Source organism: Denticeps clupeoides, chromosome 3 (assembly GCF_900700375.1).
Source record: "Denticeps clupeoides chromosome 3, fDenClu1.1, whole genome shotgun sequence".
Taxonomy (NCBI): Eukaryota; Metazoa; Chordata; class Actinopteri; order Clupeiformes; family Denticipitidae; genus Denticeps; species Denticeps clupeoides.
In genome coordinates this window covers 2801122-2829056 of record NC_041709.1, presented here as the reverse complement: position 1 = coordinate 2829056, position 27935 = coordinate 2801122, and the positions used below count along the sequence as shown (strand labels likewise).

Below are 27935 nucleotides of genomic sequence, written 5' to 3'. Positions count from 1 at the left end.
TGTTTGTTAGCATGCTACATCTGTCCCCCCTCCCTCGTCTTTTTTTTTTTTTGGCATGTCGTCTCCACTTACGAGCTGCCCCCTACGGCGCACGCGAGGCCAGAGGGGGGCGACTGGGCGCGCGGGGACGCTAGTTGAGCGTCCCCCGGCAGTTCTCCGCCCCACACAGGCACGGGATCTTCTCGTCTTCGATGGGGAACTTGTAGTCGTACGTGATCTCCTCGTTCACATTGATGTGCTGTCGGGAGTAGATGACGATCTTCTTCTGCGACTCCACTGTGATGACCTTGGCATAACAGTTGGGCTGCAGGAGACAATAAAAAAAAAAACAAAAACGCATCATCGCATGTCAACGCTTACGTCGGAGCGGAAAAAGACGAGGTCTCTGGGCGCCAACCCACATTGCAGCTGTGATTGATGAAGCGGGCGAAGTTCCCACACTTCGTGGCATCGATGATGGTGTCGTGGTCCACGCGGAACATGTAGCTGCTGCCGATGCCCTCCTCCTCGTAGCGCTTCTCCCTCATGTCGGCGATCACCTGCGACGCGGAAGCGCGTTACACTCGTGCGGCCGCCCCGTCGCACAGACACCGCTGGCCAGTCGCACAGCACCGCGCGAGCGACCCACCTGTCTGATGTTCTGACCCACATACTCGATCACCATCTCATCGGCAGCAATGGGCTCCATGGCGAACAGGCCCCAGTCGTGGATGGAACTCTTGCAGAAGCGAATCTTCTTCTTCCGGAACTGGAGGTGGGACGAGTTTAGAGTTAGAAAACGTGGGCGGAGCTGCATGTGTAGGGTGACTGCACGGGTTACGCAGATGAAGCAGACAAAAAGTCCACTTTTTGAGATAATTCAAGTGGAACAATCGTGGAGGAACCAGCATATGAATGTGGGAGGACGAATGCAGCAAAGAGAGAGAAATTCAGCACAGTAACAGTAACCGCTACAGAGCTTTTGATATTTGCAAGGTGACAGTGTTTAGCCTTTAAAGTCCAATTCTCTAATAACCCTTTTGAATCCAAATGGGATTGGAGCCTTTATTTTAGGAGAAAGCTGCAGATTCTTGACCATAACATCTGCACTTTTGGTACCATATACATTTACGGCATTTATCCAGAGCGACTTACAATTAGTAGTTACAGGGACAGTCCCCCCTTTAGCAACTTAGGGTTAAGTGTCTTGCTCAGAGACACAATGGACGTAAGTGAGATTTGAACCTGGGTCATAGGCGAGTGTGTTACGCACTAGGCTACTACCACCCTATACATTTACTTACAACGACTTACTATCAGTAGTTACAGGGGACAGTCCCCCCCCCCGGAGCAACTTAGGGTTAAGTGTCTTGCTCGGGGACACGGTGGTAGTAAGCGGGATTTGAACCTGGATCTTCTGGTTCACAGTCACCCACTAGCTACAATCACACTACAATGAGAATGCATAGATCGAACAACTCTTATCGGTTTAATAATAAAAAAAAAAGAAATAAGACAATGAGAACTAATGAAAGCCAATACTGACTTACTTTATGCACGTATAAAGTGAAAGTGTGTATTTTTATTACATTTTTAAACAGCACAGGGTGACACACAGCAAAACGTGTCCTCTGCATTTGACCCCATAGCATTTAGCGAGCAGCCATGAAGGGTGCCTGGGGAGCAGCTTGTGGGGACCATATCTTACTCAAGGGGACCTCAGTGGTGATTAGGGGGTTATACCCGCCGCAACCATTCGATTACGAGTCTGCTTTGCTAACCATCCATTCTGCCCACGATCTGGTAATCTGGCGCTACTGAATATTTATTATCAGCCCTATTTAGGCTAGAAGGGTTAAACTAGTTCTTTACCTTCAGCTGGTTGAACTTGAGCAGGTCGCTGTCACAGCTGAAGGAGGACAGCAGGCGGCGCTGTTCCAAGCGCCGGTCAGAGCCTGCTCGCCCGGACTGATGAGGCTGCGCTGGTATGCTGGTGCCCTGCAGATCACACATTCAAACACACACCGGATTAGTGAAAAAAAGTGAAGTGATTGTCATTGTGAAGCACAGCACACGGTGAGACGACGAAATGGGTCTTTTGCATTTAACCCATCACCCTTGGTGAGCGGTGGGCAGCCATGACAGGCGCCCGGGATTCAAACCGGCAACCTTCCGATTACGGGTCCGCTTCCTTCGCGCGCTGGGCCACCCCAAGGATGGTGACCCAGACGGGACAGAGTCTTCAAATGTTCAGGGGCCTTACCTGCGTGTCCCCTAGAGGCTCCTCAGCTAGATGCCTCGTGCTGTTCAGGTACTTGATCTTGTCCTTCTTGTCAATCTTGTAGTAGCCCTCACTGCGAGCGCAGCCCGTGATGTGGTCCCGCATGCCATCGTCACGCCGCTTGCGCTTCACGCCGGGCACGCTGACGTTGGTCGGTTCGGGGGAGTCAAGGTGGTAAACAAATTCACATTTCTGCCCAGTAGACCATGCAATGCACGATTTAACCTTTTTAGAATGTTTGGACTCAACACTGGTACTGTAACAGACTGTAAAACCTGAACTGATGTTAAATGAGATGCGCAACACCAGGACACCGTGCAGAACTTCGCTGAAATTCAGCAGTTCACAGTTTTACTTAAAACGGTATATTGGAGCCGCCAGATCCCGGCAACAAACGAGCCACTTAAAAAGCGCGACGAAGGATATGAGGATGGTAGACCCAGAGCGTGTCGTTTAGCCAGTCGTTTCCGCTGTTGTCCTGCTGCAGCATCTTGTCGTAGGTGACCTGCAGGTGCCGGATGTCCTCCTCGTCGATGCCGTCGTTCCAGATGTCATAGAGGATGGTCATCTCCTCGAACTCGGAGCGCGGCTGGAAGCAGGGCTTGGACGGCGAGGACCCCGGCGAGTGCATGGACCGCAGCAGCTCCTCCCACCCCCTGCGCGCTCGGCGCGTCTTCTGCACCGGCTCGTCCAGGTAAAACCTCTGCTTCTCCGTCAGAACGGTCACGGCCTCCGGCTCCGATTGGGGCTCCTCTTCTCGGAAGTCCAGATCCACGGCACCCTTTACGGTTGGATCTGCGAAGCCATCCTTGACCGGAACGTCCGGGGGCAAGGAGGCCACCATTTCCTGCAGGTGGAGTTCGTGGGGAAGGACGGCTAAAGAGGACTTTTTGGACTTCGGCCGGCCCGGCTTTCTCTTGAGAGGCGTGGCGTCCGGGGGCGTGGCTATTTCCCGCGGCATGCTGGCGAGCGCTGTTTTGGTGGGAGCTGACGGCGGCGGCCCTGGGAACGGAGAACTGGCCGCCTGGCTGGGCAGGGCCACGCTGGGCTCCTTGAAGAACCGCTTCTCGTCCCGGCCCTCGGACGAGGGCTTTCTGTGGACGGGGAGACCGGCTGCAAGCGCTGCCGGGTCCGAGAAGACGGGACCGAAGGTGAGGTCCCTTCCTGGAGTCCTTGGGATCCCAGCGCTCAGAACGGGGGACTGGGCCGGGTAAGAGAAGGGGCTGCCAGGGACGTGCGGAGAGGTGAGAGCCAGACTGCCGGCGAGGGGGTTCTCGCTGCCTGGTGTGACCGGCACCGTCTCGGTGCTCTGGGACTTCCCCAGGCCCCTGGGACGGTCGAGCATGTCCCTGCCTGGCGTCCGTGGAACGTCCTCATCTGTAGGGAGCCGGGTCCTGGCGAGGACCTCGGCCATCTGGCGTGGGGGTGGCAAGAGAGTGTGCGGCTCCGCCGTGCGGCCAGGGGGAAGAGGGAGGTGCATGGAGGGCACCGGTAAAGTTCTCGAACCCTCAGATTCCATGGCGGCCGTGGCCTCCCGGCCCGGGGTACGGGGTACCTCCGCCTGCTCCTCGGCCTGGACCTTGGGCCGCGCCTCTTGGTCGCTGTCGGCGAGCGAGCCCGTCGGCGTAGGCGGCCGGAGGCTGACCGCATCCTCCATGGACTCCCCTTTAGCTACCGGGACGCTGACGTCCAGGTCAATGTCCGGCTCGTCCTCTGCAACACAAAGAGCAATTCCATCCCCGTTCTAGAACATCCGCGGCAAAACTCCCAATGGTTATTAAACATATATTTCATACCTGGCAAACCTTTGGGCGAAGGCGGGCGGAGCTCGTCGATGCCGGAGCGGATGGAGCCGACTGCCTGCTCAGCCTCCAGCGCGGCCCTGCGTTGAGCTTCGGGGTCCATCTGGGGTCTCTCCTCCTCCAACCCGGTCCGTTCTAAAGGCTCGTCCGCGGGTTCCGGCCCACTAGGTGTGCAAGGGGCCTTCACTCCTGACGCCTCGTCCTCCTCTTCGTCCTCGTCGGAGGACGAGGACGAGGAGGAGGAGGAGGAGGAAGAGGATGAGGACTGAGCCACCGCGTCCTTCTCCTCGTCTTCAAACTCCACTACTGGCTCTTCCTCCTCTTCTTCCTCAGCCTCCTCCTCTGATGAGCTGGAGTCATAGTCAGAGGAATCATCACTTTCGGAGGAGGAATCTGACGCTGCTTTGGATGAAGAGGAACTGCTGACTTCTAAGAGAAGGACAGAAAAAAAACTGTTCGGAACGTCGGGAACGTTTTACGCGCATCTACACCTCAAACGTTTACCATCATTAGACGAATCTGAAGAGTCACTGTCACTGGAAGCAGAAACGCGCTCGTCCTCCTCCTCTTCCTCTCCCTCCTCCTCCTGAAATACACCATCGGCAGCGCGTGTTTTGAAGGTGGCATGGCGGTGATGATGATGATGATGATGACAACTTCGATGGCTGGCGGCCTACCTTGCCTGATGAAGCGACGCCGTCTGCTTCCTCCTCTTTGTCGGACAACTCTTCCTCCTTCCCAGAGGTCTCTTCGTCTTCCTCCTCTTGCTCCTCCCCCTCGCTGTCGAGCTCGGGGGGCCTGGAATGCCGCCTGCGGCCCGCAGAGCCGTCCCCATCCAGTCCGTCCAGTCGAGAGCCATCCGAAGGGAGGTCAGCTGCGTCCCTATCCCTCTCTGATGATGAAGGTAGACGACAAGTCCACGTTCGTGAAAAGGAACATAACCAACCAGACGTTACAGTACTTAAAAATCATCGCAATTTAGTCGACATTCAAAAACAGACGCAGTTAAGACACCTTCGTCTTCCAGCTCATCATCAACAGGCATGGACGGCCGCACCCGCTTGGTGTCTCCAGTTGAAGCCGGGTCAGGAGGCTGTTTCCTTTTCACCTGAACGTCACAAGGGCAACATTAATCACGAGGTGGCAATACTTCCATTTGGGAATCCCTGAAGTGGGTGGCTGGGAGAAAAAGACGACGCGACCTTCGGACGCTCTTTCCTTACAATGAAGTAAGGAAGTAGTGGCCAGTGGTGGGGCAGTGGTGGCCTAGCGGTTAAAGAAGTGGCCCTGTAATCAGAAGGTTGCCGGTTCGATTCCCGATCCGCCAAGGTGCCACTGAGGTGCCACTGAGCAAAGCACCGTCCCCGCGCGCCTGTCATGGCCGCCCACTGCTCACCAAGGGTGATGGGTTAAATGCAGAGGACAAATTTCACTGTGTGCATCTTGTGCTGTGCTGCTGTGTATCACATGTGACAATCACTTCACTTTTTTTTTTTTTTTTAAGTGGAGAAGAATGTGTGGTAATAAAATTATAATAATTATGAAATGGGTTTGACTAGAATAAGAATAAAACTGAAACTTGACTAGCCTAAAATGAGCACGGACGTGACGAAGACCAAAACAAACTAAGATGACAGCTGGACGCAGAGACAAGACTTACACTAAAACGTGAGGACAGGACAGCAAAAACAACTCCAGCTGGCACCCTACCTTAAAGGAAGGCAGTCGGATGGCCCCACGAAGACTGATGCCCAGCCCCATGCCCTCGTAGCCCAGTCCCTCGCCCTTATTCCAATTCTCCAGCAAATTGGAAGTCTCTTTGGGCTTGGGCCTCTCCTTGTCCTTGTCATCTTCCTTGCTTTCTCCTGCCTTTATTGGTGTAAGCGATGCCTATGGATGTAGAAAAAAAACATTTTTGTACTTCCCCTGGTACAACATTTTTCAGAATTTGATGCACAGTTTCATTGTCCAAATGATCAGAGGCTCTAAAACATTTACTGTCGCTGCTCTTTCGAAAAGCTGCACACACCTTGGCAGAGCGTTCCTTTCGGTCCCACCATTCGTCAAACGCTCTGAACGCCACCACCTCCACCATCTTGCGATTAAGGTCCCTCTTCATGATGGCCTTGAGCTCTTTGACAATAACCTTGAGCACACCTTCCACAGTGGCCTGGTGCGGATCCTCCTTCCTGGGCTCATATCCTGGTGGAGGCACTGTGGGGTTGAACTTGGGTATGCTGGGAATGGGCCAGGGTTGCCCGTGTGCAACTGCCCCAGAGGGAGTGTTACCCATGGAGATGTGTTGGTAGGGAACCCCATATGGCATGGCTGCAGCACCGGCACCTCCACCCGCAATGAAGTGAGAGTAGGGGTACGGGCGCTGGCTCTGGGCCATGCGGCTCAGCATCTGCGTCTGCATCTGGAAGGACATGGGCACCGTGCCCCACTGTGGCAAGCAGCTCATCAGATCAACCGGCATCATCGCCACCATGCCAGGCGGGTAATGGTGCAGCTGGGCCATCATGGGGTGCAGCCCCGGGGGACCTGCTAAGTGATGCGGGGGCCCAGGGACGGCGGAGTGGGGTGGCAGGTGTTGAGGGTGCAGGGCAAATCCAGGCTGGTGAGGCGGGAGTGGGGGAAACCCCGGGGGTGGCATGGGGATGGCCTGGGGATGCATGGGCGACATAGCGGAGTTGACCAAGATGCCTTTGGAATTGGGTGACCCGGGCATCTCATCTTCAGATATGTCCATGTCCTCGCCAGACGACTGGTGGCTCTGTGGGGGGGGACAGCAAATAGGTTACAGTTCTCCTCCCCTCCTCTACAGCCGTACAGGATGGAGTTCTCCACCCTACAACAGAATTGCCCACACGAAAGGAAGCATGATTGAGGCATCATTGTTCCGTTATTCACACGCCAAATGCCGATTGCTCCAGCAGACAAAGAGCTCACAGTTGACCACACACAAACACACACACTTCAAATACATCACGGTAATTACCAACTGTACAGGTGTACCCATTTTACCCATTACTTTCCCCATTGCACATGTGTAGATCTCAATTGTACAATTTGTTTTTTTGCTGCTTTTACTTCTGTTTCTATCCACTTTCTGCCGTAACAAATGCAATTTCCCACTTGTGGGACTAATAAAGGTCGATCTTATCTTATCTTAGACTGATTCTTTATGCCACACTGAGAGACGAGGAGAAAAAAAAAAATTTAAAAAGCAATGGAAAAGAATTAAACAGGTGGTCCCAGCCTCTGAAATGAAACGTCTGAAACACATTAAATTGCTAAAGGAACGCAAAGTTTGAAACTCTTTTTTTTTTTTCTCCACGATTCACACAATTAGCGTTCATTCTTCTTGTTTTTTTTTTTTTTCCTCTGCAGTTCTTTGACTGTTAATCCTGTAACAATTCCGGGTGAGAGAAAGCACTAAAAAACTAGGCCAGACTCTTTCTGGCTGCGCTTTGTTCTCTCCCCTAACGCAATGTGGCACGAGGTACATAAAGAGGAAGTGAAAGTGCAGAATCCTCCAACAACAGATAACACAGTTCAGATTTCATTTCGTCTGAAGACACGAGGAAAACTACGTGAACAATTACCTTAATGCAGACCAACTTGCGATGAAAAAAAAAAAAAAAAAAAAAAAAGCCATCTAAATAACTGACAAACGCATTTATTTTATTGACCAGATGTAAAAATACATGCTTAAACCATTTGGCCGTTCATCTGAATGATGGGACGCAATCAGACCAAAGCTGCAGATTTCGGCGAGAACTACCATGGGTGGTAGTAGCCTAGCGGGTAACACACTCACCTATGAACCAGAAGACCCAGGTTCAAACCCCACTTACTACCATCGTGTCCCTGAGCAAGACACTTAAACCCTGAGTTGCTCCAGGGGGGGACTGTCCCTGTAACTACTGATTGTAAGTCGCTCTGGATAAGGGCGTCTGGTAAATGCTCTTAAAAAAAAAAAAAAAAAAAAAAAGTTACCAGCATCGGTAATACGTTCCGTTTCTAGAACCTGTGCCAGAGATCCGGCAAGCAAGGCACCGAAACCCCTAGCTAAAAACGTAACTTTTTTTGTGTTGTGAAACCGGAACGCACAATTTCCTTTTCTATTAGATTAGTTAGAGAGAGGGCACGAAAGTAAAGGGAAAGCAGAGGCCCACTTTCACCGCTGCCAAACGCGCGGCTTCCTGTGCTGCCGGTGTCCCCTGGGTCCCCAAATACGGCGACAACGCCGCAACAATCTCAGAGTTGCGTCAGTGACGCGTCCCAGACGGACTCGGGTTCGTTACTTTCCGTTTCAACCACAGCTTTACTGTACCTGTGGCAAATTATAGTATTTGGAAAATGCTTTTTGTTAATAACATTCATTCCAGTGCCTCTTTTTTTATTCTACATGATAATAAAAAAAAATTTTAAATGACATTTTGCCAAATTTGTGTTCTTGGGGTGCTTGTACGTTATAAAAACCAATCAAACGACATGTACTACAGTTAACCAGATGTAATCACGATACACCATGGACTTACCATGTCCATTTTGTCCGTAGGGGTGTGGGCTCCATCTTTCTGGCTGGTTGCGTTGGCCTTGCTTTGGGAGTTGTCGGGCGAGCTCGCCCGGTTGTTCTGCAGCGGGGCAGCCGCGCCCGCGACGGGCTCCTCGTCGTCCGAGTCGGGCAGCGGCGTGGGGCTGATGTCCTCCAGGCCGGTGCTGGGCGGCCGGGAGGGGCGCTGGGGGGCGTTGCACGGAGGGACGGGCGAGAGCTGCGAGGACGAGGAGGATATGGGGCTGCCCTCCATTTGCAGCTCCGTGTCCGAGTCGCCCCGCTCGGCGAGGAAGGGCAGGTTGGTCCGCTTCTCCTTCAGCAGCATCTCGATGCGCGAGTCCAGGCTGTTGTGCTTGGACTCCAGGGTGGGGGTGCCGGGGGAGGGACAGGTCTCGGGCGTGCGCCTGGGCGGGGTGCTGGGGCCACCTTCCGGAACGGGGGGAGGTTCCGGGATGGGCGGGGTCTCGGGCTTCTCCCGGATGGGCACGAACTCTGGCGTGGAGGGCAGCGGCGGCCTCCTGTACTCGGGCTCCCGCGGCACCGGCTGGTGGAAGGGCGGCTCTGCCGGAGGGTAGGCGGGGGGCAAGGGAGCCTGGTAGGCGGAGAAGGCGGACGCGAAGACGGGGGGTGGCGGGGTGTGGGCGAACGGAGGTGATGGCGGTTTGGGAGGGGGGGGCTGGTGCTGCTTGAACGGCGGCTGTTCGGCGGTGCCGCGGTACCCGCCGCCCTGGCCGTGCACGTAACGTCTCTCGGGACGCCGGTTGTACGCGTCCTGGAATTTGGTCTCGTGCCTGCGAGGCTTGTAGCCCCCCGCGCCGTCGGAGCGGCCGGACTGGTAGGCCGGGGTGGTCTGTCTGCTGGAGTAACTGGAGTCCTGAGAGAACGGGGTGCCCGCCTGGCGGGGCGTGTGGGGCGTGCCCTGCGACTGGGGCGTGTCCTGCCTTAAGCTGGAGTACGCCGTGTCCAGGGAGAGGGGTGTGCTGGTGCTGCCTGGCGTGGAGGTGCCACCCAGCGCGGTGGAACCGCCTTCGGTCAGTCTCCGGATGGGTTCGCAGGCCTGGAGAAGGAGGGGCACACGCAGGGCTCGTCAAAACCCCCTAATGACAAAGTCACAAACACACCGGTGGCCAGTGGGGGGCAGTGGTGGCCTAGCGGTTCAGAAGGTTGCCGGTTCGAATCCCGAGCCGCCATGGTGCCACTGAGCAAAGCACCGTCCCCACACACTGCTCCCCGGGCGCCTGTCATGGTGCCCACTGCTCACTCAGGGTGATGGGATAAATGCAGAGGACAAATTTCACTGAGTGCACCCTGTGCTGCGCTGCTGTGTATCACATGTGACAATCACTTCACTTTCATCAGCAGCTCAGGCAGCCATTAGTACGCCGCCTTCCTGACCCGGTCACAGGCTGCAGCCGTCCACCGGGGCGCACCGCGGCACATTCCACCCCGGGGCCCCCATCTTACCACCTGCTGCACCCATAAACCGGATTAGCGATAAGGGCGTCAGCCTCTGTTGGCAAGGGGTTCGTTTAAACCCCGGAATTACGAGCTGCAGCGCCCACTTCGCGACACATTTATTCAATTTCACACCGAATGCAAACCGAACAAAATGAAGCTTGTGGACCAAATATGCACATATATATACATATACATATACATATGCACATATATATATATACATACATATGCACATATATATATACATATGCATATATACACATGCATATTTAAATATGGGTGGTAGTAGCCTAGTGGGTAACACACTCGCCTGTGAACCAGAAGACCAGGGTTCAAATCCCACTTACGACCATTGTGTCCCTGAGCAAGACACTTAACCTTAAGTTGCTCCAGGGGGGGACTGTCCCTGTAAATACTGATTGTAAGTCGCTCTGGATAAGGGCGTCTCATAAATGCTGTAAATGTAAATGTAAATAGCCAATCAAAGGCATTGATCTGAGACTTAATCTATACAATATATAATAAAAGACGTTAGAAATATATGTATACAACATTTAAAAGTTATCTAAATGCATGAGCAGTACCAAAAAAAAAAAAAAAAAAAAAAAAAAAAAAAAAACTTACTAAAAGAGCTTCTGCCAGGCTACGGGGCGAGACCTCGCGAGGCGCCTCCTCGCTTCCCACAGGCAGCGTCCGCGGGGTGTAGCTCCCGTTGATCAGAAGCTCAAAGTACCGAAGGCGATTTTCACCTGAATCCACATGGGCAGAGAGGGAGGGAGAGACAACAAAACGTACACAGTTGTTAAATTGCCTGTTGAGGTCTTGCACGGTGTCTCACCGACCTGACAAACCTCGATGGAACAAGCCTCCTGACGCACGTTCGCAAACTTGGTTTTATTTATTATGATGATGATTTTGAAACCGCATGGGTGGCTCCCGCGGCGCCCGCCTGCCTCTCGGCCCGCGGCGCTGTCCGTCTCTGTCTCTTTAAGAGCGGCTGGAGCACGTTGGGGTTGTAAATACTGCACGGCCCCATTCAAGTAGGTCACTTTCCGCCCTCCTCCCGAACTTGGAAGCAATCGACCCGCTCCCAAATAACCGATCCGGAGTCCATCGACGGCAGTCGTTCAATCCGTGGCGGAATTATTTTTTACAAATCAATCAATCAATCAATCAATAAATAAAGACCACTTTCAAAAATAATTCTATACATTATTTTTTTCAGAATTAAATTAAGTCGGACGAGGTTTTACGTTTAAAAAGCTCGTGCCGGGACAGCAACAGCCCGTCGAGACGATGCGCCCTGACGCCAAGATGCAATTACTACGGTTACTAGGCAACCATGTCAATGTCCCCACGTGTCCCCCCCCTTGTTAAATAATCCCAAACCTATTCAGGATCACAGCCTCCCCTTTACGTGGGAGGCCGGTTTTTACGGCCATTACGAGGGGAACGTTCACCTTTAGGGTCGAGCTCCACGTGGATCTTGTTGCCCATGACGGACGTGTGGTGCAGATTCTGCACCGCGTCCTTCGCCGCCCGCACGGTGCCGAACACGACCTTGGCGATCCCCAGGTGCTTCTTGTTCTTGGGGTTGTACAGGATCTCCACCTCCTCGATCTCGCCGAACTTCTTGCACATGTCCGTGAGGAAGCCCTCCCGTATGTTGTCGTTGAGCCTGGCGAACGTCACCTCCTTCGGGGGCACGCGGCCGATGTAGCAGTCATCAATCTTCAGGGGGGGGGGGACAACAGCAGTCAGTGGCAGGAAAAAGCCGCTCCGGTTAACATTAATTGGCAACGTAAAAAAAAAAAAAATTAAAAAAAAAAATGCAAACCCAGGTTGATGGGTTGTTGTTGTTTTATTTATTTTATTTATGACTCGTCCGTCGAAAAATTGCTTATGAAAATGCGTTCGGCGCGATGCCAGATGGAATCGGACCTGCCATAAACAAACCAACACATGGCGCGTCCGTCGGAGGGGGGTGTGACTACCTTAAATTTCGGGACCGGGAGATCGGTCTCCTTGTACTTGGTCCAGAGGCGACCGATCCTCGGATCCCGGACCATGTCCACCGGCGGCATTCCCGGATTCTGTAGAGGGAGGAAAAAGAAAGAGGAAAGTACACGTTATAAAATAAAATAAAATAAATAAAAAAACCACACAAAGGGGGAAGCATAAATGACACGCGGCCGCGGCAGAAGCGTCAAAGTTCGCGGGGCAAATACATAACGCGGGCGGCACTTTTCTGCACAGCCTGTCGACGGTGACACGGCGACGTCCCGTGTCAGGTGCCGCGACGGGCCATTTTACCATCGATTTTACCTGCACAGTGATTTTTAAAAAAAAAAAATTTAAATTATAATAATTTTTTAGTAAAAACTTTTACTCACGGGCGTGCTGAAATGCAGTCCGTCGTAGCGGTACAATTTGTGCGATCCCTTCTTTAACGCCGGGTCAATGATCAACTTGTAACTTCTCCAGTGGCTGCTCCGCTTCTCCGCCGAACTGCAAACAGGATGACTGTTTTCCATGCCGTTCGCCAAACCTGGAACGGAGCGTTAACGCGAATGGCAGCGTTACACACACAAGGCACACAAACACACACACACACACACACGACAAGCGGGGCTCCCCTGACTAAAACAAACTGCCGTTCCTGTTTGCACGGCGCAATCGGGAAAATGGGGGTTAGAAGCGGATCCCGGTTAACGAAACAGACATTACGGAGGAAGGCGAGGGGGGAGAGAAAAAAAAAACCCCGAACAAGCTTACTTGAACTCTGTCTTCTGCCGTGATCTTCATTTAGCCTGTTTCTGTCCCCTGGCCTGGACATGGCGTGTCCGATCGAGTATTTCCGAACCAAACGGCGAAATATCGAGCCTCCCGCTGACTACATTACATGATTTAAAGGATACTGCCTCCTTTTTGCGAGCCAACACATATTGTGTGCCTCTAGTCTGGGGTTTCTGGCTCTCCCACAATACACCACTATAGCGCCTCACTAGCGCCGCGTTCCTCTCGCACTTTCGACACCAACTTCGCGTCTCCCGCACCTTATTGCGATCGGTCCGCGGCCGCGGTCGGACACGGCGCCAGATTAAAAAAATCGCCGGCCGCGTCCTGACCCTCGCTGGCCGTTTTAAAAAAACGCCACGCGTCGCGGAGCTCGTCGACACGCACGGCGCCGTCAGCGCGGCGTTGAATCTGCCGACCACATTTACATGGGCGGCAGAAGCGCTACAAGATGGACATTGGAAACCAGCGACAGCGGAGCGTACGCGGACTGGCTTGACATGGACCGTGTCGTGACTTTTTTTAAACCGCCATTTCGGATAATTATCTACGATGTTTTGTTTTTTTTTGTTGGGAAAAAATCTATATATATTTCGCATACGCGATACAGTTGTGACGAATGTTTTTGGCGGACGTAACAAAATGTCTGCAGCCCCGCCCCCCCTTTCCTCAGGAGCCTGGCCCGACACGAAATTGGTGGAGGGATATTTTTTAATTCATTTTTGCTCATTTGTTTTGCCTTGCGTTTTTTTTTTTTTTTTTTTTTTTAATTCGGCAGACTCTGCGCTTCCTCTCCCCGACCGGCCGCGCTCGGCCTCCATTTCCAGCCGCGCCGCCCTGCGACGCCGCGGCCGATTGGCCGGTCCGCGGCGGCTCAGCCCTCCCCGGCCAATCGGATCGCGGCGCCAGTTCGGCCGGCGCTATTAGAAGGCGCGCCGAGGAGGAGCTCCGCTGACGGAGGGAGAGAAATAGAGAGCGAGGGGAACAGGGAGAGAAAGAGGGGGTCGGGCGGCCATCTTTCCTGCAGTGGAACGCTCTGGCCAAAATGGCTTTCCTTTGTTCCTAAAGGGATCTTCAGCCTGGTTTCATCTGCCCTGTCTGGACTACTTAAAGTGTGACAGTGTTTCTGTGTCTTGCAGGATGCCAGAAGAAGGAAGATGGTGTTTTTGGATGTTATCCATTTGACCTTTTTAACTTTTAGAAAAAGCTTCTTTTTTTTTCTTTCCTTTTTTGGTTTTTCCTGTCTCTCTTTCTGGAATCCTTTTTTTTGCCCTCACTAACTAGGTCATGGCACACCCATTCAACATTTGTTTCTTAATTAAATATTATAGTAAATAAACAGTGGGAACTTTTTTAAATGTAGTTAGTATTAGAACAAAAATATCACAGTAAAAAAGAATATATGGCAGTTGTTGGTGTTGCACAGTAAATGGCCAAGTATTTTTTTGATCTAAAATGCTACATGAACATGTGTACTTATTATTCTATGAAAGATTAAGCTTCTTTTTTTTTTTTGTGACGTGACTGAATTCCATTATGTGGTTAATTGACCTTTCAGGATTAATGACAAGAGGTTCCAACTGCATGCATTTAAAAAAAAAAAAAAGTCTATATATATGTATGTATGTATATGGACATTGAGAAGGTTCTGCTTATTGCTTCTCAAGTTACAGCAGATGAAGCAGGCCAGAGAAGGAAAGCAACTGGCCTTTTTGCTAAAATGCTGAATCACAGGCTCGACTGGTTTATGTAGCTGTAGAGTCTAACCCCTTTTTTTTTTTTTTTTTTTTTTTTGAACAGCTGCATGTTGGTAGACCGTCTTTCTGATTGCGTAACAAGGACCATACATCATGAAATTCAGCCGAAAAGCTTATTCTGAAGTATGCTAAGGAGAAGGTAAATAACTTTGCAATAAATCGTGATTTAAATGTAAATGTTTTTCATGAAGCATTTGCTGTAACCAAATGTAAGTAAATCGGTTTGACCTTGATCCAAGGGCACATTTTCTTTCCGAAACAATTCCAGTCTCCTTAACAAACACATTTCTTGACCCCCCCACCTCAATCGTTTCTATTTTCTGCACACCAGACTCAAGACACACAAAACGGCTGTCAAATTCCCCAATTAGGATATTTACCTTCACATTTTGTCGAGGTCTATTTATCAGGCCTACACGCAGAAGAAAAAGGAACGTTTTCATTACCATCTTCGGATCCTGTAATACTGGCTTTTATGAAGGGGTGGGGGGGATGCAACGCCTATAACAAGGAAAAGAAGAAAGCAAATACTTTTTTTAAAAAAAAGAAAGAAAACTAAAACATTTGCCTCGTTTTCTTTTTGAAGAGCATAGCTGCTCACTGGCCAGCGAGGTTTTTCAAAAAAAAAAGGGGGCTGAATGTCTTCAAGCAGCGGCGGCAGCGAGCTTTATGCAAAACCCATCTTCTCTCCCCTCTCTGCTTGAAGACGACACCACGTCTATCCTCACCAGGAACCTTTACACTTTTTTTTAAGGTAACGCTTTGTGGGTTCGTCCACGGTTGCCTTTATTTTTATGAATAATAATAATAATAAAAAAAACTAGACATACGAATTTAGTTTTAATAATCCAACAGTTTTATAACGTTTCTGCATGTTATATATGAAGGGAAAAAAACAAAGGACCGTTTGGAAACTTACAGTTGATTAAAATACATGTATCCTTTTGGGGGGGCCGAGTATATAAATAATGTGTGTAGTCTTTTTTTTTTTTTTAAATAATTGAAGGGGTGAGTTCATCGTGTTTCCTGTCGCCCCCAAGTCCAAAAAAAAGGAAAAAAGGCAGCAAGCAAGCAAGCAAGAAAGAAGCGAACACGACCTCTGCTCCGAGCCGCCGTTTAATGGCTTCTCGCTCGTTCTGGCTTTCAAAATGGCTCCTCCGCAGCACAAAGGAGGCGATTGTGCTGGAAAATTCCGCTGCGCCATCGCCGGGCGAGGTTTTTTTTTTTTTTTTTTTTCCAGCCGCACACACGCACACGGAGAGAGAGATAACAGCCCACCCCTAAAAAAAAAAAAAAAAAAAAAAAAAAGAAGCTCACGTCTCTCTTCTTTCCACGTTCGGAGGGGAAGGACGCCCGCCGAGCGACAGGGCCGGGGTGGGGGAAGCGGGAAGCGCGCCGAGCCGAGCCGCCGGAGCGGGAGCCATTTTGTCCGCCGGCAAGAATATATATATATATATTAAAAAAAAGAAAAAACAGGTGACAGGCGAGGAGAAATAAAGGAGAAATGGTGCAATAAGAGAAAGAAAAAGAAAAGTGGGGGGTGTACGGAGGTTTCTGCACGTCGGGGAGGGGGTTCCTAGACGTTGTTGTGTTTGTTGGAAGGCCATTGATGGAATCGGCATCTTGTAATTCTTTTCTTTTTTTTTTCTGGGGGCGTCTATTCCGTTTCTTCTCTCATTTCTGTTGTTTTTTTTTTCCCCTTCTCTCCGAGGCCAGGGCGATTGCGCAATGGCCGCCCGTAACTCTTCTCTGGCGCGGGGGGTCACGTCCCTCCACAGTCCCGCCAGAAGCCATTTTATTGATGGCGGTCTGCGGCGTGTTGTGTTTTTTTTTTTTTTTTACCGGGAAAGCGTCGTCGTTTGTTCATGTTAAACTACAGACGCCATTTCGTCGTCGTTCCACCCAACACACGTCCAGAGGCTTCACTGGGGGCTGAGGGCGCGTCGCCAGCGGGTCGGAAGGCCGTCCGTCCGTCCGCTCGACAGAATTCCCCGCGACGCTAATAACTATTATTCCACACGGGGTCGGGAGAGGAGTGCGGCGGGCTTCCGTGAGTATCCGAAAACGCAATAAAACACACTTCCCATCGTATTTTATGCATTTTATTATTTTCGCAGGTCGAGGGCGTCGAAACGCGCTTCCATCTTCGCCGGAAAACACGCACACGCCACGGCTACGCGCTCCCATCTTCCCACTCGGACGCGAACACAACCTGCGTCGCTTCGTGGACAAGAACTCCCATCTATAATCCACGAACAGAACCCGATAACCGTGTGCGTCCTGTGGGGTTTTTCCACCCGTAATGTTGTCCGGATAGGGCCGCGCACGGTCCATTTATATACATATATATATATATATATATATAGAGTCATGAACTAAATTATATATATATATACACACATATAAAATGAACTAAATTATATACACGTACACATATAAAATCAAGTAAAAAAAAAAAGTAAAGAAGGCTTCGCTCGACCTGAAAAGCGCTTTTTTTTATCCCGAGCCTCGGCTTAACGAGGGATCTGAATTCTTTATGCCCCCACCCCGCCGGGGGAAACGGGGCTCAGGGCGGCCGCGCCCCGCCACGTTCCGGTAAAAGCTCCGCCCGCTGTAATCCTCGCCTCGCCGCGGCGGGGCTCCTCTGGACGGCGTCGGGAGGTCGAGAGGACTCGGGCGGTTGACGAGAGACTGCGGAGGATTAACATGAAAAAGAAATAAATACGTATTTTTAGATGAAAAAAAAGTGTGTTTTTTTTTTCATGCGTCTCACATTTCTCAGCTCTGTGCAATTCAGTTTAGTGGATTAATTATTCAGTTCGTTAGACTTTATTGATTCATAGCAACTGACTTGGTTGCAATCACACCGCACCAGACCTGATACGAAATATGCATCCCACAGAATGGAAATAAAATGAAAAGGTGCAATGAGCGCGTTGTGGTATAATCTATTTTTCCCGCCACCGTGGCGCGTATCGGGCCTGGTGACGGGGAGCCGGGTGGAGGCTGGGCCCTCTCCTGTCTCCCCGCCCAGTGGTGATGAGACAGGCCAGATGACAGCAGGGCGGGGAGGAGGAGAGAAGACGTCAGACGGAGTTAAAGTGTGATGGAGGGAAGTGAGCGGAGGAGGAGGGAGCGTGCTCACCTGGGCCGGTGCTGCTCGCGCTGAACAGCTCGGCCTCACGTCTTGGTGGGGCTCCGGCGAGAGGCCATGACACAGAGTGGCTCCGTGTCCGGCCACGGCAGCACGGTTGACAGGGACTCTCTGAAAATTGTGATAGTGGGGGACGGGGGCTGTGGAAAGACCTCCTTGCTAATGGTCTACGCCAAAGGAGATTTCCCAGAGGTGAGTTGCTTTGTGACCAGGAACTACTTTAACCTGAAAATGGTGGTTCCTCGCACATTCTGTGGTTAAGTTAACGGAACCTGGGGAAGGAAATGCTAATGCAATGGGCAGTAGACCTAAATGTGACCTTGTGACACACCCACAAAGTTTCTGTTTTAGTCACGTAAAGAATTCGTTTCTGCATGTGTTGGTTCTAGATGTTATCACCGTTTCTGGTGCTGTTCGGGCTGAAATGAAGAAGAACAATTTTATCTGTGGTTGACAGTACTGTTTCACTAGAAGGGTCAACGATGTGGTCTCTTCTCAGAAATACGCTCCCTCAGTCTTTGACAAATATGCCTCCACGGTGACGCATGGAGGCAAAGAATTTCAGCTCAGCCTGTACGACACAGCAGGTAGGTTTCCCGGGACACGCCTCACACGCACCGCAAGGCTCCCTGATGAAACACCGACCAGGCATTCACATCCTGGGTGTGTGTGTGTGTGGTCGGGGGTGGTCTAAGAATGGTCATTAAGACGTTAATCAGCAAATGGTAGACGTGGCCGGTCAGGTAACGCGTAGCTGTAATGATCAAGGTCGTCTGCGCAACACTGATAATCAATAGGTTATTGTATGCAAATGATGATAAGCCTGTCAAAATCAGTCTGGCACGTTTTTCAAGAAAACGACAATTTCTAATGTCTGTCGACAACATAATGCGATCTGACTGTAGTTGCATTCCACTGCACCCGCAGCAGCAGGATGTGGTTAAATGTTTGTGCAAAATCGCAGAGACCAAGTTATTAACTGTTTAAACCTCCAATACGTGGAGGTCTGATCAAATAGACATGTTTAAAACCATAATTCTCATTATATATATATATATGTGTTATATATATATAGTGTGTGTGTGTGTCTCTCTCTCTCTCTCTCTCTCTCTCTCTCTATATATATATATATATATATATATTAAGCCTTTATAAGTGGGACTCGTGTGTGAGTATCTTTTCAGCTGCATCAATCATTTTGTGAACACATGTCAGCAGAAACGTACGGGCTTATAGATGGTTCCCATTTCTGTGTGGAACACACACTGCCAAAACCGACTGGGTGAAATATGACATGCAATTTATGTCATAGGTAGGTGTGCACATAAGCAGCGTAACATGATTTAATGCAAGGGTACAAGGGTTAGGGTAAGTCACCTTCCTCTTGCAGTTTTCCTATTGTTACGCCTAGCTGCAGCCTTTTCTCGTAAATACATCCATTTTTATCGCAAGTTTGCTTATCACGGAGTAACTTCTTCACGAGGCCTCCCATGCAGCACGGGAAGAGGAAGCCATTGCCAGGATGTGGTTTTAATATCGTCCCTCTTGCACGTCTATGGTTTTGTATTGCTGTGTTACACTCAAATCTAACATGGCGGCGATAAACAGTTCACTCTAAAACCCAAATGCTTTAAAGTGTCAATACGTATAAGCACTTTAAACGGTGCTTAAAAGTGCATTTCTTTGCGTACCATTACACGATATTACAGATAAGACTATTTTTGCAAACGCTCCTACAGGGTTAAGTGTCTTGCTCAGCGAGGACCGAACCTGTGACGAGCACCCCATGACGCCCTCCGTAACTATTGGCACCCCTGGTTAAGATGTGGCAAAAGCCTTAAAAATAAATTAACTTGTTCTTGCAGAAGCTCTTACTCTCACACTGAAAATTGAGGCAAAATGCAACCTTCAACCCAACTGAATTTTAATCGCTGACCAAGAAATGATTACTTTTCATGAAATCACCCATTTCACGATTATTGACACCCCTAACAATTCCTAGGAAATAAATGTAAAATCAACATAAATGCCATTCACAAGTCAATGGCTACAAGAAAATATCCGTCCGAGGAAACATTAAGGAGTTTAGAACAAGCCTGGACGAGGATGCAATTTTATTTATCCATGCACAGGGATTTAATGCAATTATCTTTAAAATTCAACATTTTGGGGCATTGGTGGCCTAGTGGGTAAGGAAGCGGCCCCGTAATCAGAAGGTTGCCACTGAGCAAAGCGGCGTCCCCACACACTGCTCCCCGGGCGCCTGTCATGGCCGCCCACTGCTCACTAAGGGAGATGGGTTTAAAGCAGAGGACACATTTCGTTGTGTCACCGTGTGCTGTGCTGCTGTCTTCAACTGGGACTGTGTGCTTTGGTTAGACGAGACCACGATAGACCTTTTTGGCAATAAAAACTCTTAAGTGGGTCTGGTGGATGAGTATTCAGAAAAGCTCCACGTGCCCACTGTGAAGTATGGGGGTGATGCTGTGGGCCTGTTTCTCTTCCAGAGGCCTTGGTAGGGTGCCGGGCATTATTAATGCTTTGAAATACCAGGAAACCTCAAAGCAAAATCTGGTGGCCTCTGCCCAAAAGCTGAAGATCGTCATTGGGTTTTCAGGAAGATAATCACCCTAACCATGTGGCTAAATCAACACAGAAATGGTTCTGAGATGGCCATCTCAGTCCCCAGACCTCAACCCCACTGAAAACCTGTGGAGTGAGCTGCAGAGGAGAGGACCCCAGTCGATTTAGAGAGATTGTGCAAAAGGGAATGGTGGTCGATCCCTCTTTCAGTATTCTCCCATCTTGTGATCCCTTATAGGAGAAGATCAGGGGCCACTTTGTTGGCAAAAGGGGTTTGTAGATCAGGGGTGCTAATAATTGTGGCTGAGTTTTCATCCTATGAAAAACTCTATTTAGAACAAAACGGAATTTATTAGAAGCTAAAGAACATGTATTAACCAGGGGTGCCAATAATTAAGGAGCAAAATGAAACATTTATTGATTTTGGCCTGAGTTTAGATGAATATTGATTGTGATTGTGATCGTCTGTCGTGGAACCCATGTTCCCAGAGAGAACACAAGAAACCCTCACATAATGGTTTTATATGGGTGGGACCTTACATTTGACTACATTTGAATAAAACACACACATTTAGCTTAGACTGTGATTGCTTTTTCTGCCTCACACTCATTTGTCCGTCCTCAGGCCAAGACGACTACGACCGCTTGAGGCCGATCTCTTACCAGGACGCAGATGTGGTGCTTGTGTGTTACGATGTGACAAACCCCACCAGTTTTGAGAACGTGTTAATCAAGGTAGGCGGCCACCGATATCTACAGAAAATCTGTAAACACTCGAAGCATTTCAAACTTCAAGGTTATTGATTCATTTTTGTGGCAACCACTGCCTGTTTGATAGTAATGATTAATAGACGAGGCCCTTTGAAGCTCTACATATTGCCGGCCTCCTTTTCTCTGGTGACCTTTGACCTCCGGTGAATAGTACGCCGAAAGGCCAGCGAGAATCCTCTCTCTGACCCTATTCATTGGTTGGCTGGCTGGAATGTACACACGATGACTAAGCGAGTAGGCACGTTCATTGCAAACACGCCGATTACAGGCAGGCACAGGGTCAGTAAGCACACACCCGCTGTCCAAGGTCCAGGAGTCTTTCATCTGCAGTGAAAAGTGAGTGATGCTCTTCAATACACCTGAACGATAAAACCTGAATGTGTCTCTTTTATCTGTGTTTCTAGTGGTACCCAGAGGTCAACCATTTCTGCAGAGATGTTCCGGTCATCCTCATCGGCTGCAAAACAGACCTGAGGAAGGACAAAGAACGTACCAGAAAGCTTAAAGCTTCTGGCCTGGCACCCATTACATACTGTGAGGTGAGAACCGAGAGAACTATGCACAGATTTATTAGGTTATACAACATGCCCCCGTTGTGTAGAAATGTGTTGAAACCCACTATGTCCCATGCAGCGTTTCGAAATGCACAGTGTCAATAAATACACTTTATGCTAATGAACAACAACTCTCATTCAGACACCAGTTCACCAATCCTGCTGTGGATGCCACAGCAGGATTAATGGCAATTGCTTTAATTATCGGTGAATGCAATGTCATAGTTGAGGTCCGTTGTAGAGGTTTTCAAGGTAGAGAGCTGGGTTCCCCTCGTCTGGCCCGTAAATAGAACCATATGCGAAATACATGAAAGTCCACCTGGCCTACTTCCCCCCTCCTTACCACATTAAGGTGGCCTGGATGCCACCAAGAACACTCGCAATATCATTAATCACTGCAGAGATGTTCCGGTCATCCTCATCGGCTGCAAAACAGACCTGAGGAAGGACAAAGAAACGGTAAACACTGCCACGGGGGACGCGTGTGGCCGCACGTTTCTTGGTGCCGGTCCCAAGCCCGGGTAAATTGGGAGGCTTTTGCATCAGGCAGGTGGAGCATCTGGCATAAAACTTTGCACGGACAGCCAGACCAGTTCACCTGCTGTGGTTTATTGGTCATGAATATCACCAGTTTATTGCGTTTAATTTGTAAATTGGAATTTTCTTTGCCCAGGGTGAAGAGGTGAGGCAGCAGATGAAGGCCAACCTCTATTTGGAGTGTTCGGCCAAATACAGGGAGAACGTGGAAGACATATTCAGAGAGGCCACCAAGCGAGCGCTGGCAGCCCGCCGAAAGGCCAGGAACGCCCGCAAGAAGAAGCCTGGCTGCTCCATTCTGTGACGACAGAGAAACCATATTTTTCTAATCATATTTTTATAGCCTTTTGAACATATTTATTGTATTTTGGCCAAAGAATGTTTTTTATGTTTAAATGTAAGTGTATGAACCTGGGGAGTGAAAATGCCAGCGCCTTCCCGCTATCAGAACTGCCACCTCGGGGAAATCTGAAATTCTCCTGGCTCAGAGGTTTTCATGCTGCTAGTCCCACAGGGGAGACAACTGTACTGTAAAACAAAAACGGTACTGCAGTCAAACCCGTGTCCCTGTTCACAGAAAAATGACATCTTTCGAACTATTGTGCGCAACACAGGTTCATAGGCTGGCGTTAGTATTTTTCTATTCGGTTTTTCTCGAAACCTATCGGCAGCTAAAGCACTGATCTTTTCTTCTTCGAATCACGTGGGTTCGTTTTTTTCCTCTCAGAAGATGTAGTGGCCCAGATGCACCCTTAGAAGCGAGCCTGTCCATCTCAGGGCTACGCTGTGCCAACAGCGCCCACTAGTGGCGGACATTATTAGTTTATATAGCGCCAGAACAACAAAAGAACAAAACGCCTTAAGTAGTAATGTTCATGGGGAAAAAAAGAGACGAAGGATCATAGTTTTTAATTTTGATGACCAGTGAATGTGCAAAAGCAGAAATATGATTTCTCCCTGCTTTGTTCCAGTTTTCACACAGCTTAGATTTAGGCACAGACTGCAGTCTTCTGTTGGGGCAGCTGAAAGCGTGAACATGATACTGCTTGCACATACACACAAAAGCAAAAGAATCAAACAAAAAACGTGTCATAAAAATGCTTCCTAACTTCATGCTTAAGCATACGTCTATTAAACTGGTCCCATTCTACTGTTGTTCTATTTTCCTCTGAATAAAAAAAATAAAAGATGGGAAATAGTTGGCTACACTGGGGCAGAGAACTAAGGCATTAGGCAAGCATGCCATGACATGCTGAAAGCACTTGGAGCAACCAGCCACTTTTGACCTAACGACACTCATTAAAACCTTTTTTTTTTTTTTTTTTTTAATAATGGTAAACTGTGGGTTCACTTGTCGAAGCATGGTGCAGTCAGTGTGCATTCTTTAAGAATGACTTCCTTGATCAGAGCCGCATTTAAATTGTGCCTAGTGGCAGTGTAACACCATTAGCTGGATACTGTCAGTAGCACAACCGCTCAGGCATTTTTCCAGGGGTTTTACATAAGAATACAAATCTGAGATACAATATAAAACAATATCATTTATCAGCAAAAAAAAATTAAAAAATGTTGGGACTATAATAAAATAATACATAGAATGGCAATGACAACAGAAATGACGTCGGAGTGAGGAGGACCATGGACGTGTGTGTACTCGGTTTTAGACTCAATGCATAGTTAAACAACAGCTGTACATAGACAACCAGTGCAAGTGAAGTCTTTTCTATACCATCAGAAGCGAAGCCTATTTGTAGAGCTTTGCTTGGCAAGGAAATCGCGGCTGTAACGAACATTAAAACGCCTTTGACAGCGGACCAAACACAACAAAAGAAACATCTGTGCCTTCGACTACATGTGTTTTCTTAGACAGCTAGCGGCAGAGCACCTTGGCTGAACCACAATTTAGCAGCTTTGTTGGTAAAGAGCCTAAGCATATTTATCCCTTTAAAAACCATACGTTTCTTCTGATTCTTTCACATCCCTTATATGACAGTAAGTAGAAACTCTCCCAAGAAACGCTCATGTAAAACCCGCCCCAAAAAAAAAAAGTCCCAACTGTAACCTCTGCTGTGGTCTAGATTCCTACAGATCGGTACCTTGAAAAAAAAAAAAAAAACCCTCAGTGTTTCCTAACCACAGCCATAGAACCCCACTGCATTGTTGCGACTGCATGTGGATGTGCAAAGACAACAATTTAAGAGAACAAGCACATTGACCCAAAGAACCTTGGCTGGCCTAATCGCAAGACCGAGGGACGAGAGAAGCTGCGGCTCGCCGTCAACATCCAGCTCCACGCCCCCCACGTCTCCAGCTCTTCTAAGGATTGTGCGATTTCCGCGGCTCTGCCGTTTGCAATTAGCTCCGTACTGGCCACTCCAGGGCCCACATGCTCACTCGCTCTTCTGAACTTTCCCTCTGTTCTTCTGGAACTTCTGGTGCACAACTTTCAGAGTTGTGAGGAAATTTCCCAGAAAAAGGACCAGAAACGTCAGGGCCAGCATGAAAACCTGATACAGAAAAAAAACAACAACAACCTTATAAGCATAAAGACATGTTGCATATTATTTAGAAGTGACCTGTTTAAAATGCTGTGACGTGTAATACCTGCCACTCCTTGCAGTCGTCATGATGAGCCAGCCTAAACAGAGTTACAGCATTGTACAACTGCCAGAACTAAAGAGGGGGACAGACAGATTGAGAGAGAAAGAGAGCTTCATCGCATTCATATTTCTGCATTAAAAGATGTAATTCCAGACTAACTGTTTTAATAAATACAGGATCCTTAATGAGAACGTCCTCTGGATTTACATAAACAGTCTCTCTTCATTCCGCCTTTACTCTCTTAAATGAAATCTGGCAACTATCCACTCATTCCTCTGTTGTCAGATCAAGGAAGCTCACTGATCCACTGCTTCTGTAACAGGTACTGCTGTCGCAGAAATATGCCGAACGCTGAACTCACTTTTACTGTAAAGGCAGAAATATACTTGCTGTGATAAATGGTATTCGTACGCAGTTGCATTGTTAACGTTTGTGCTGATACACTTGCATTGTAACCTGTAGTGTGTACTCCTTACCACCAGGAGTCAGTGTCGAGGCCACAAAAATGAATGACTGAATACCTGTATCTTAAAATAGCCATCTGTTGAGTGCAGATCTCGCAAAGCCGACCCTATAAAATCTGTTCTGTGCATTTTTGAGCATGTGTACAAAAAGAACAGAGGATACGGACCTCGGCTGTACATTCGTACGTCGTTAACAGCAAATATATTTCTCCCTTAAGCCCCACTTTTCGTTCAGAACCCAAATAAAGGGGGGAGGAAAAATAAATAAAAATCACTCACATGGCCAAAGAACAGGCAAGGTAGAAGAAATGTCAGTCCTCTCCACATCCAGGACTGAAAACCCTCTAGGATGCAAGAAAAAAAAATCCATATATTTAAAATAAACATGAACATACCCAAATGCTCTTTAGAATGGGTTAAGAATGGGCATTCAACAAGGTTATCCACATCCCCAACCCTTTCACCCAGTTGTAGCCATGAAGAGAGAGCTTACCAACAGTCAGATCCAGCTGATTCCTTTCCCCCAAAGCCCGCAACCTGTACAGGCACCCGCTCTGATAGTAATATTGAAGAAACTGTACAAAGCCTGATGTCCAAATAACAGAGTATTAGAATAATTTGCGTCCTTGGCACACTGATGATCAATAAAAAGCAACGTTCCTGCACTCACTCTGATAAATGGAGAAGGCCAGGAACTGATTCCTAAACATCTGGTACATTGTGCCCTCCGGCCTTGAAAATGAAACAGTCTTTAATGCTCCTGAAATTACACTTAAAGAACATGTACATGGTCTTGATTTGTAGCGTGATTACTCACCAGGTCAGCATTACACCAGAGAGGAACGTGGAAACATAATGATGAGACACCCACCAACCTTTAATTCTTCAAAAGAAAAAAAATTTTTTTCATTAAACCACATCTACACATATCAGAGCAAATGACATAATTAAAACTACACCTCTGACATGCATCATAAGCAAAAGAAATGACACTTTCTTACCTAGATCCATTACTAATTAGGATGCTTTCCCGTATCGTCAAGGTGCAATAATACCACACAAGTAAAAAATTGAAGATTTCATCTGTGACACTAAGGACGACAAACGCGTAACATGTACATTTTGTGTACTTCAATCATTTTTGTTCATAACATGGCTGCTGTTGAGCTGAGATCAATAGCAAACAGTAAAACTAAAAAAAAAAATCCTTCTCACCGGTAGTTGAGTAAAAAGAGACAGGTAATGGCACCAAACATCAGAATTATGGTCATATAAAGCTTGAACTTCTCGTATTCGTCCTTATAGGCAAACCTGTGGAATGAAGGCAATTAGGTGAGACCACGCCCGAAATCGTGAAGACACAGGAACACCCTCACACCTCTATTTAAGATATTAATTACACCCTTACTTTGCCTGGTTGCTCAGAAGGGTCACATTCACATTTCCCAGGACCAAATTCAGGTACAATCTGAAATGCATCAAAGCAGCGATTTTAATGAAGTAGATTAAAAGACGCCCCCGCAACCAAACAAGAACACACACTGGCAACTTACCCATTCTTCTTTGGCAAGTAGGCTTCCATATCGAAGAAGACATTCTGTTTCTCTTTCATTTGTATTTTCAAGTCCTTTATCAACTCGGATTCCTTTTCATTGGTTGTTGCTGCACACCTGTTGAGAAGAAAAGCGTCTTGCTCAGGGACATAATGGTAGTAAGTGGGATTTGAACCTGGGTCTTCTGGTTCATAGACAAGTGTGTTATCCACTAGGCTACTACCACCCCTTACTTGTTCAGACTCTGCTTGAGGTCCTTAAGGCCTTTCTTCTGTTTGCCGATGGCACTGCTGCATATCGCCTGGAGACTGGTAAGCTCCTCGAGCTTCTGTCGGTAGACTTTGTGAGTTTCCTGGGAAGACAGCATGTGAAGAACACCGCTTTGACCCAGCAGCACGAACTGTTTGCCCTTCGAGGCGGATATTGTGACAGCGCTTGGCACAAACCCCACCGGCTACACAGCTAATGCTAACGAGCTACAGGGAGTTTACAAGTTGGCACTGGCAACCACGCCTTAGTATTTAAGTAGGTTCTTGATGGTACCCTTAAAAAAAAAAAAAAAAACTCAGGTTGAAGGACCTAGCAGTTTAGACGTTAATAAAAATTCGGAGAGGGGTGAAAAAAAGAGTCAATGATAAGTTACTAATTAACGAAAAGTCTACTTTGTGGACAGAAATTATACGAACTAACTATAGGTAAGTAAAGTTAAAACAGGACATGAATTGGGACGCAACAACAGCCGTACGTGTGTATTATGCAAAAGCTTCGGCAGTATGTTGGTTTCCACAACGACCTACCAGGCAGGTTTGCAACAGACGTGGCACAATCGAGCTGTAATAACCTCTGGCTAGCAAGTAGCAACGCTCGTTTAGCTTAGCCGGGCACGTTAGCAGCACGTTATTGTAAAACTGTGGCCAAGCGGGCAACCGAGAGACTCCAGTTTGCTCACCTGCAGCTGCTGGAATTCTTTTTCAATTTCTTCCCATTCACCCTGACACCTCTCTAGTGACATTGTCCCCCGTTTCCCCTTGCCCTGCCCGCCTCACATCACACGACCACAGCTGTTCATGGCTTTCCTAAC

General features: G+C 48.5%; 3 protein-coding genes across 7 annotated transcripts; 1 reads left to right on the top strand and 2 right to left on the bottom strand.

Moving 5' to 3' along the window:
* Positions 1-21: 21 nt before the first annotated feature.
* Positions 22-15810, bottom strand: setd1ba (SET domain containing 1B, histone lysine methyltransferase a). Of its 3 annotated transcripts, XM_028974554.1 has the most exons (19): positions 15557-15810; positions 15018-15138; positions 12478-12632; positions 12079-12177; positions 11545-11815; positions 10709-10833; positions 8610-9683; positions 6092-6838; positions 5773-5952; positions 5077-5170; positions 4740-4954; positions 4567-4648; positions 4057-4491; positions 2687-3973; positions 2243-2415; positions 1852-1977; positions 629-748; positions 402-539; positions 22-304 (listed from the first exon to the last, which is right to left on the bottom strand). In XM_028974554.1, exons 3-19 carry the CDS (start codon positions 12616-12618, stop codon positions 131-133), a joined length of 5481 nt encoding a protein of 1826 aa, XP_028830387.1. In that variant the 5' UTR covers positions 12619-12632; positions 15018-15138; positions 15557-15810; the 3' UTR covers positions 22-130. The 3 variants fall into 3 exon arrangements, with proteins under 3 accessions (XP_028830387.1, XP_028830386.1, XP_028830385.1); XM_028974553.1 differs by lacking the exon at positions 15557-15810 and having other exon boundaries at positions 15018-15359; XM_028974552.1 differs by lacking the exons at positions 15018-15138; positions 15557-15810 and adding an exon at positions 12860-13345.
* On the top strand, positions 13659-23427 carry rhof (ras homolog family member F). Of its 3 annotated transcripts, XM_028974557.1 has the most exons (7): positions 13659-14776; positions 15224-15391; positions 16755-17983; positions 18291-18378; positions 21000-21109; positions 21550-21684; positions 22373-23427. In XM_028974557.1, exons 3-7 carry the CDS (start codon positions 17849-17851, stop codon positions 22538-22540), a joined length of 636 nt encoding a protein of 211 aa, XP_028830390.1. In that variant the 5' UTR covers positions 13659-14776; positions 15224-15391; positions 16755-17848; the 3' UTR covers positions 22541-23427. The 3 variants fall into 3 exon arrangements, with proteins under 3 accessions (XP_028830390.1, XP_028830391.1, XP_028830389.1); XM_028974558.1 differs by lacking the exon at positions 15224-15391; XM_028974556.1 differs by lacking the exons at positions 13659-14776; positions 15224-15391 and adding an exon at positions 15938-16687.
* Positions 23131-27935, bottom strand: tmem120b (transmembrane protein 120B). Its single transcript, XM_028974555.1, has 12 exons — positions 27804-27935; positions 27088-27206; positions 26855-26971; positions 26710-26769; positions 26517-26612; positions 26303-26392; positions 26119-26184; positions 25972-26033; positions 25795-25887; positions 25581-25645; positions 24841-24909; positions 23131-24743 (listed from the first exon to the last, which is right to left on the bottom strand). The coding sequence occupies exons 1-12, from the start codon at positions 27864-27866 to the stop codon at positions 24627-24629; spliced, it is 1017 nt and encodes a 338-aa protein (XP_028830388.1). The 5' UTR covers positions 27867-27935; the 3' UTR covers positions 23131-24626.

Bases quoted from the DNA above. Each gene is read 5' to 3' on its own strand.
- setd1ba (XM_028974552.1), bottom strand. From the start codon at position 12,920: ATGTCCAGGCCAGGGGACAGAAACAGGCTAAATGAAGATCACGGCAGA. The intron at 12,178-12,477 runs GTGAGTAAAAGT...CTCCCTCTACAG, and splicing joins GACTGCATTTCAGCACGCCC to AATCCGGGAATGCCGCCGGT. The intron at 3,974-4,056 runs GTATGAAATATA...TTTGTGTTGCAG, and splicing joins TTCGCCCAAAGGTTTGCCAG to AGGACGAGCCGGACATTGAC.
- rhof (XM_028974558.1), top strand. From the start codon at position 17,849: ATGACACAGAGTGGCTCCGTGTCCGGCCACGGCAGCACGGTTGACAGG. The intron at 18,379-20,999 runs GTAGGTTTCCCG...GTCCGTCCTCAG, and splicing joins CAGCCTGTACGACACAGCAG to GCCAAGACGACTACGACCGC. The intron at 21,685-22,372 runs GTGAGAACCGAG...TTCTTTGCCCAG, and splicing joins CACCCATTACATACTGTGAG to GGTGAAGAGGTGAGGCAGCA.
- tmem120b (XM_028974555.1), bottom strand. From the start codon at position 27,866: ATGTCACTAGAGAGGTGTCAGGGTGAATGGGAAGAAATTGAAAAAGAA. The intron at 26,972-27,087 runs GTAAGGGGTGGT...TCTTCTCAACAG, and splicing joins CTCAAGCAGAGTCTGAACAA to GTGTGCAGCAACAACCAATG. The intron at 24,910-25,580 runs GTGAGTGATTTT...CCCCCTCTTTAG, and splicing joins CTTGCCTGTTCTTTGGCCAT to TTCTGGCAGTTGTACAATGC.